The 9,483-nt window shown below is 35.0% G+C and overlaps 1 protein-coding gene across 4 annotated transcripts in view; it reads right to left on the bottom strand.

The window, feature by feature from the left end:
* Positions 1-9,483, bottom strand: part of LOC117169506 (acidic phospholipase A2 PA4) — a 223,018-nt gene that overhangs the window by 85,640 nt on the left and 127,895 nt on the right. For all 4 annotated transcript variants that reach the window (XM_033355918.1, XM_033355916.1, XM_033355919.1 and 1 more), the window contains one exon: positions 3,780-4,034. In XM_033355918.1, coding sequence (XP_033211809.1) covers positions 3,780-4,034 — 255 coding nt within the window. The remainder of the gene's footprint in view (positions 1-3,779; positions 4,035-9,483) is intronic.

The raw sequence follows: 9,483 nt of genomic DNA, 5'->3' as shown, positions 1-9,483 counted from the left end.
AAACCCACGCTAGTAATGTTCAAGGTACTCGTGGGGCCAATTAGGTTACTTACAATTTCACGCCTGGAACTGCGAACTGTGGTGCTGGCATCAAGACTGGCACTTTTCATGAGAAAAAGAACACAGCTTATACATCACAGTGTTGCCAGATGACTAAGGCTATTTCCCCCTAGGTTTGATCTTATTTCTCACTAAAAAAAGAAACCCCCCCCCCCCTCTCTCTAGATTTCTTTTCATTTCCTAACAGAAAAAAATACTCCTACATTTAATAATGTCTCTTTACAATAAAATTAAATTACATACACGAGTAACTTTGATATATTAAAATTAAGTACACAATTGTTGTGCTATGCAGGAGTGATATTATTTATTTAAATAGCTTTTGAAAATGAAAATTAATGTCCAAATACATGGATGGTGACAAATATTGTTTCTCTAATTAATTAAAACAAATTTTTCCCATACAATTGCTATTATTGCTTGGCCCTCTGTCTGCAGACATTTTGCAAGGTGACTTCACAATTTTGAATACCTAATACAACTTTTAACAGTACGCGTTATACAAAAGACGTAGTTTACACAAACATTCTTTTTTGTTAAAAATCTAGAAACTATACATAGTTACCAATAAACACGCAGAACGACATGCGTAAACTAATATTGATTGAGGATTCATTCTAACACATAACCTAATAGAGGAAATAGCGAATCACTGCTCTTTTTTAAAAGTAGAATTCAGAAATATTTTGAGGATTGATAAAAAGAACAAAAAAACCCTAAAGCAAAAAAGCCACAGAGTTTTTCCACTAAAGAATTTTTCTCACTAAAATCTCAATTGAAGGCCCAAAAAATACCTAAATCTAGTGGGAAACCCCCGGATCTGGCAGAACTGATACATCAGTAGAACAGTTTCCTGGCCCGATTCGCAGGCAGCGCTTGGCTGGATAAGATCTGATGCCCGTAAATACCACCCTTCGTAGCGCATCGTATTGTAGAAATTTTAGACTCCACCTCGCGCACAGACTGCAGGAAAAAGAATGGCCCGTACAAATAATAGAAGACAAAAAATCATAGGGGTCACCACATAAATGAAAAAAGAGTTTTGCTTCACCGCAAAAACCGAAACACCGATAATCGACAGCAAAAGGTTCTCTTCTTGGCAAAGGATGACACGCGTATAGATTCATCAGTCGCTGTCGAAAATTGACAACAGCAGACGGCGCATGGGAATTAAGATGCAGCAAGATAGTACGAGCTGAAGATTACCTGCAACAGAAATGTCAACGACAATCGTTTTCAGAGGACTAGGCAACATTGAAATAAGGAGAAGAAATAGCCTGTAGAATGGCCCGTACAGAAATAGAAGACAAAAAACCACATGGGTCACCACATAAATGAAAAAAGAGTTTTGCTTCACCGCAAAAACCGAAGCACCGATAATCGATAGCAAAAGATTCTCTTCTTGGCAAAGGATGACGCGCTTAATGGTCTGGGCATATAGATTCATCGATCGCTGTCGAAAATTGACAACACCAGACGGCACCTGGGATTTAAGATGCAGAAAGATGGTACGAACTGAAGATTACCTGCTACAGAAATCTCAACGACAATCGTCTCCAGAGGACTGGACAAAATTGAAACAAGGACAAGAAATCACCCTGGCATCGAAGATACTCTCACTCTCACCAGTGTTCAGAAACCGGCTCATCCAATGGATGGCCGAGTTACCAAAGAAGACGGAACAGCGGCACAGTCAATCAAAATTTTGGATCGCTAACATCCGAGCCGCATTCCGAAACTCATGGAATGACTGCCTACAGTACCTACATAGAAGAGCAAAATCGATTGTGCCAAGGATGGCAACGCTACTGATAACGCGACTTTAAGCCAATGTGGCAGCCTTTACAGACACCGGAATCGACTACTTTGGACCGATACAAGTCGCTGTCGGCCTTCGACGAGAAAAAAGATACGGAGCCCTGTTCACGTGTCTTACAGTGCGAGAGGTGCATTTGGAAACGCAGCTTCGCTGATTACGGATTCCATAGTAATGACTCCCCGACAAATGATGTCTCGTCGAGGAAAACCGAAATGAATTTACTCGGATAATGGCACCAACCTGAGAGGAACATCTGAGGAACTTCGCGAGGCAGTGCAGAGTTTGGACAAAGACGAAATCCTATTTCAAACAGCAGCAGAAATAATGTAGTGGCATTTCATCCCACCAGAAAGTTCACACATGGGAGGCTGCTGGGAAAAACTGACAGGTACAGTAAAACGTGCACTAGGAGTAACTTTTAAGGAAAACACATCTAGAGAAGAGGTACTGCAGACTCTATTCGCTGAAGCGGAGTATGTAGTCAACATCTGACCGCTGAACCACGTATCGGATGACCCGAATGATACCAGGAGTCTGACTCCGGATGATTTCCTGGAATTAATGCTTGGCACAACTCGAGGAATTCACGGAGCACCAGGAGAAGCGTTCACTGACGCCGAAACCCATTGAAGGCAGTGGCAGTATTTCCAATGGCTCACCAATCACTTTTGGCGCCAATGAATTAAGAAATGCTTACCATCAATAAATCGGCGTTGACAGTAGCATCGTAATCGACGAGACCTTTAAGTAGATGACTTAGTAGTCATATGGGATAAGACTGCACCACGAAACCAGTGGAAAAGAGGACGAGTGACAACAGTTTATGCAGAACGAGACGGTCGCATTTGTGAGGGAAATGTGAAGACAGCAACGGCGGTTTTCCGCCAAGCCACAATAAATTTTTGCGCCCTTGAGATGCCATAATGTATTTTAAAATACTTTAAATGCAGGAGAGAGAATGTGACGGATGCAAATTATTTTATGAAAACTAACATTAAATTGAGTAATTTATGCATGTAGATTTGAATGTCAGATGCTGCGCTAAATAGTTAAATGTATCTTCGGATTGTGCACGACTTTTTAGACATTAAAGATAGCAGTAAAAGGATGGTATAGGAGTGAAGAGACTCTTCGAAACAGAAGGTCCAGGTCAAGGGAGAGTCAGTGCCTTTTGAGACAGGCTAGAGAACCGACGTAAATGACATACTGTTTTCTCCGTTTACCGGCGCAATATAATTTTTTCCCATTTTCATTCAAATCAATAGGTTCTGTGTGATAGAATTTCAATCATAAAACTTGATTTTTCTGTAAGTGTTGGTAACTTGCAATATTAATTAAATAAACGAAACATTTTAACCAAACGTATGTCTGCATCATTTTGTAGACTTATCCAATTAATTATTACACCAAATACCCCAAACTACTGTGTTCCACTGATATACGGTAGTGAGACTTGCAATTGGCAATACATCTATAGGAGAAAGGTAAACACAGCTGTTATACAATTTGTGAGAAATTTATGCCAGGGATAATTGCTAAGAGAGATTAATCAACAACCCGGGTCAGAATTGAAGGGCCAGTATTTGTTTTGCATAACCATTATGCTACATTCACTCGATGTAAATTATATCTCTTATCTTATGCATCCTTTTATGTAGTTATATTTTTATCAAATATGTAGGTTTAAGTTTTAATTATTATTTAATTTTCAAAAAACGAACAAAAATTTAATTATTTTTATTAAAATTTTGGAATGTCACAAAATTTTATAAAGGAGGAGGCCATTCCAATGGGTGTGGTTGCTAAAATTTATGTTTAGGGATTTTCTCTAGACAAATTGCAGAAATTTAGCAATATCAAAGTTATTTTTACAAAAATATGATCCCTAATTTCAATTTACCTTGTCATCGAGGAAAGACTGCCTGCAACTGTTCTCAAGGTCTGATACAAGTTTGTTTGACATTTGTCTGACTTTCTTTGGGTCTGTTCCCAATACCATTCGTTGGATAACTCCTCTATCGGTGTAAAGGGTGCAGAATGGAGCTTCTGCATTTAATTCTACCATCCTGGACATTGTCATATCTGCTACGAGCACACTAGCTTGAGTAGTATCACCGAATAAAATTGGTAAAAGGCCAAAGACGTATAAGAACATCTGTAATATTAAAGAAAATAATTTTGGAGTAGGGCAAAGAAGCGTAATACTTATACATCCTGCTAGTGAACGACGTTATGCAATAACTGTGCGTTTATTAAATTGATGGGTATTTAAAATAGATACGTGTATTTGGGTAGATATTCTATTATCCATATAAGGTGCATCTCATTATTTGTAAAGTACAAAATTAGTACATTTATATAATTAAAAAATACTTTTTGTTGCCACCTACATAAGGAAATGTTGGAACTGCTTAAATAAGTGATTTCGTTAATTTGAAAGTCCTGCGTGAAACTTTGAAGAAAAGGTATTTCTTATCTTGTAGTACTTTTAGAGGTTGCTCCATTATGTTTTGTAATATAATGAAATAAATTTTATTCTGAAACTCCAGTCGAAGTAATATATTTGTCATGTTCTTATCGTAGCTTCAAAACCAGCGAACATCATACACATCTGTTAGTGGACAACACACAAGAGGAAGAAGGTTTCAGGGAATTATATGCTCTATTATTAAAGATATCCATGTTATTTTGATTGCTCTTTGTTTACCCACATAGCACGCTTCCCGAAAAAAACCTGATTTTTTTCATAGGACTTGGTCCAAGAGAACGGAAGAAAAAACCAGGTCTGCCGTAGGTTTTGACCTATACTTGAACCTAGGTCAAAACATAGGTTCATGTCCGCTGTGATTTTTACGTTCTCATCCTAATGAAAAGGTATTGATTTTATGTAAAATTTCACTTTGTCGGTTTTCATCAAATCTCCACGTTTTGAGACCTACTGAGTCAGAAAAAAACGATTTTTACGAAGGTATTTGTCTCTCTGTCTGCCTGTGTTCTGTAGGCACGATAACTTTCAAAAAATTGATCAGATTGGACTCTGCTTTGGCACATTTTTTTGAGGCCTACAAAGAATGAATAAATTCATAAACCGGCTATTTTGGGTCAAAATTCAAAAAGTGAGCGCATTTCCAAAATTTTTAAACCACATTTTTTCAAGATATCAAAATTCTTTGTACGGTTATTCATAGTGCTTAAAAACTCAAAAAAATTTATCTAAATTACTTTTTTCTATAAAAAAAAAATTATCAGAGTTAGAGCATTTTCAAAAACTAAAAAAATACAACTAAAATGAACATTTTAAGCCAAACAACGCATGATATGAAAAAAAGTCAAGAGAAGAAAAACGTTGATTTTTGAAAGCCCTACAAGAATACCCTAACAACTTTTTCAATTTGATCGAAAGTTGAAAATTTCAAATTTCATCGTACCAAAAATAATTAAAAAATCCCAAAATTCCATTTCTTGGTCAAACTATGCAACATACGAGAAAAATGACTAAGTTAAAATTGCACACCCTGGAAAGACCTACAAACTTGTAATGAGTCACTTTTCGATAGGACGCGTAGTTTTTTTTCTAGTCGTAAAAAACATCATTAAATATAAAAAATATATATAAAAGTTTTGCACAAGGACACAAGCTACGAAAAAAAACGAGACAAGACTTGTTTCTGTAAAAAAGACCTATAATTTTTGATAGGACACGTAGTTTTCGGACGTAGTTTTTGGTATTTTTTTAAAGAAAAGACAAAAGAAGACATAGAATCCCATATACGACCCTATATAGGATCCTGTAATAGACCCTATGCAGATGCGCAATCGTTTTTCTTTAATCGTAAAAGAAAAGATTAAAAAATAAATAATTATAAAAACAAGGAAATAAGAATTAGTATGATTCAATTTTTATGCATAATATGATTTGTAATGCTATAAATTGATTGAAATGATACATGTTCCAGTTCAGCTTAGAATATAATTTAAAGAAAAATACGAAACAAATATTAAAATAATTATGAGAAATACAATTTGTGCTTTATTTTGCAATCTTTGTATAAGAAATCAGAGGCAGAGTTACACCAAAAATGTATTATATTTGATATGAACGTGTTGTGTATAATGTAGAAAAGTTGACATCTTGGGCAAAAGCGAGTGCGAAGCACTAGATCCGTGATGAGAATGTTTTCGTGAAAGCCGGAAGAGCTTTAACAAAAGAGAGTTTACAAACAAAAAATTACAGTTGTTGGTCCGTTGACCTTTGATTTTAAAAAGTCTGCGCACGAATGCGGGATAAATGAAGGCAAACCATGAGCGAGATTTAGTCATTATCTAGCCAATGAAGGCAATCTTTGTCCAGGATGTGGACTTGTGAACTTGTACACATATAAGAAGTGTATTATGGTTCTTGGGGTATCCTCGGCATCAAGAAAAAATTCGCTTTCCATCACAAAGACTGATTCAGACCATAAATGACGCAGGAAATCGATTACCAGCAAGAGATATTCAGTTACCAGAAGTTGTCTTCATTGGCTAGAATCGACGACATCCTGGTCATCTCTTGCCTTCACTGGCTAGATAATGACTAAATTGCACTCATGACTTGCCTTCATTGGCCGGATATTGTCTAAATCAAGCTTATTTCATGCTTTCATTGGCTAGATATTGAAACATCCTGGACAAATCTTGCCTTAATTGGCTAGATAATGACTAAATCTCGCTCATGTCTTGCCTTCATTGGCTAGGTACTGACTAAATCGCACTCATGACTTGCCTTCATTGGCTGGCTGTTGACTAAGTCATTCTCATTTCTTGCCTTTATGGGTTCTACATTGATTTCCTCTTCATGTCTTGCCTTTATTGGCTGAACATTAGCAATAAATGAGAAGTTCACATTGAATGACCTTGAAAAATGACCTGTTTCTTAAGGCCATGACTTTCTTTGTATTGCCCGGTTAGAGCCCAATAACTTTCATAGGGAATATTTTTTTCGCAGAGCTGCAGTTTTCGTAATATATCGAGGCGTCCTAACTGTAGGATGCCAACGCACACAACATAACTTGACGGTACTTAACCAAAAATATAAATAATATAAAGCTAACCGAGAAGATAGCGCCAGAAAAGTCTTGATCGCGGAATTGAGCAAGATGAAGCTAGAAGTTGGCCAAAACTAAAAGATGATCGCTCACTTCATCGAATCATGAAAGTGCTATCTCGTGCGTGAAAAACATAAAGATAGAATAGGTAGATAGCCCGAGATAGATCTTTCATGATTTGATGAAGCGAGCGAGCACCTTTTAGTTTTTGCCAACTTCTAGCTTCATCTTGCTCAATTCCGCGAGCAAGACTTTTCTGGCGCTACCTTCTTGGTTAGCTTTTTATTATTTATATTTTTGGTTAAGTATCATCTTGTCGAACGCGTGCGTTGGCATCCTGTCGTTAGGACGCCTCGATATGGTAATGTTTTTTAAAAGGTTTGGATGCTTAACCCTCTATAACTCGAAAACTGTCCATTTTCGGACTTTGTGCCCTATAATACTTTTGATCAAGACATTGAGAACTACAATTTTACGAAGTTTAATCAAAATCGTCCGAAAGGCATTTCATGTACATTTGCTGCGGGGTCCTTCATAGATCTTGTCAGGGCGCGTAATTTTAGCTAATTCATTGTTTTTATCTTGCATATCTTGACCAAAAAATGGAATTTTTGGATTTTTTATTATGTTTTGCACGATCAAATTTTTCATTTTCAACTTTTCGAAAAATTAAAAAAGTTGTTATGGTAATCTTGTAGGGTTTGCAAAAATCAACATTTTTCTTTTCTTGACTTTTTTTCATATCATGCGTTGTTTGGCTTAAAATGTTCATTTTAGTTTTTTTTTTTTTTTTTTTTTTTTGATTTCGAAAATAATCTAACTCTGATGATTTTCTTTTTATAGAAAAAAGTGATACGCATACATTTTTTGAGTTTCTGAGTACTTTGAATAACCGTACATGGAATTTTTAAATCTTGAAAAAATGTAGTTTGAAAAATTTTGAAACTGCGCTTGCTTTTTGAATTTTCATTCAAAATAGCTGGTTTAGGAAATCGTTCTTTCTTTTAAGGCCTTAAAAAAGTGTGACAAAGCAGAATCCAATCTGATCAACTTTTCGAAAGTTATCGTGTCTACAGACTACAGACTACAGACAGACATCTTCGTAAAAATAGTTTTTTCTGACTCAGGGGTTTTCAAAACATGGAGATTTGATGAAAACCGACAAAGTGAAATTCTATATAAAACCAACACCTTCTCATCAGGATGAGAATGTAAAATATTCCGGCAACACATGCCAAATATAGGGATATACGGGCACTGTTATTCCATCAGTGGTACCGCCATTTTAAATTTGATGGCCTACTGAGAATGCTCTATTAGTTGAAACATGCGGAAAATTATCGCTATGATCAGTTGGCTTTTGCTCCTTCCAATTATGCGCGCGTATAAGCGGTAGCATTAGAATTACATTATTGCACATTAATACATTTTACTTTTAATTCACATATTCTTCAAATCATTATCATGCATATTAATACTTTTTCCTTTTAATTCACAAATTCTTTAAGTCGTAAAAATGTGTGTGAAGAAATATTTTTTATTGAATTTCATTATTATTAAACCTAATTCGAAGTGTCAATCTTCTAAATAGAAGTGAAAATTGTGATCGCAACTGCAATAACAAGAATGTTAATTAATTAATAATTATTATTCACGTATATTTTTATTACAGAGAAATGATAAATATAGTTTTTTTAGAGTATGTCAGTTTCTTTCAAATTAATTACCAACAAAATATAAGAATTGCTTTACTCTACATTCCAAATTGCCTGTTTATTACATTTATATTGTTATCACACATGCCTATATTAACCCTACTTAAAAATTGACTTAAGGCTGTTAAACTTTAGCTTTACCCTGGAAATTCAACCACCTCATTTTACTGAATAAATACTAGAATTAAATATTTTTTACGTAGCTACAAGAATAAATGTAATATTAAAGCTCTCCAACAACTAAAATTAAACAATTTCATTTCTCGCATGAACCTTTTTATTAAACAATAATTTTCAGTAAGCACGTATAATCACAAAATGTACATTAAAAAATATAATTTAGAAATATAAATAAATATCAATATATATCGAATATTATGCTATTCCAAAAAAGGGTTCACTTTTTTCCTAAAATAGGCCACGTACACATTATATATTTTTCTATCAAAATTATCACGGATTTTTTTCAATTCAAATACAATATTTAGGGGTCGCCAAAGCTCATTTTTGCAAAAAATGCCGATGTTAGTAAATTATTTTACTTTGTCATATCTGTATTATATTATCTTTATTGATGTACATCATCCGGATTTTTGACAGAATTTTGAAAAAATACGTAGAGTCCTCGCAAACACATTTTAATAGCCACTAAATATGTTTTTAAAATTCTGTCAAAAATCTGTGTGATTTATTCAACTAAAATTAATTCAGTCCAGGCATGCCAAATTAAAATAATTTATTAACAGCGGCAAATAAAATAAACCTTTTTGCTTTAATACGCCTCGAGACCCTGAAGAAATGT

This window comes from Belonocnema kinseyi, chromosome 3 (assembly GCF_010883055.1).
Source record: "Belonocnema kinseyi isolate 2016_QV_RU_SX_M_011 chromosome 3, B_treatae_v1, whole genome shotgun sequence".
NCBI lineage: Eukaryota > Metazoa > Arthropoda > Insecta > Hymenoptera > Cynipidae > Belonocnema > Belonocnema kinseyi.
This window is presented reverse-complemented; position numbering and strand designations above follow the sequence as displayed.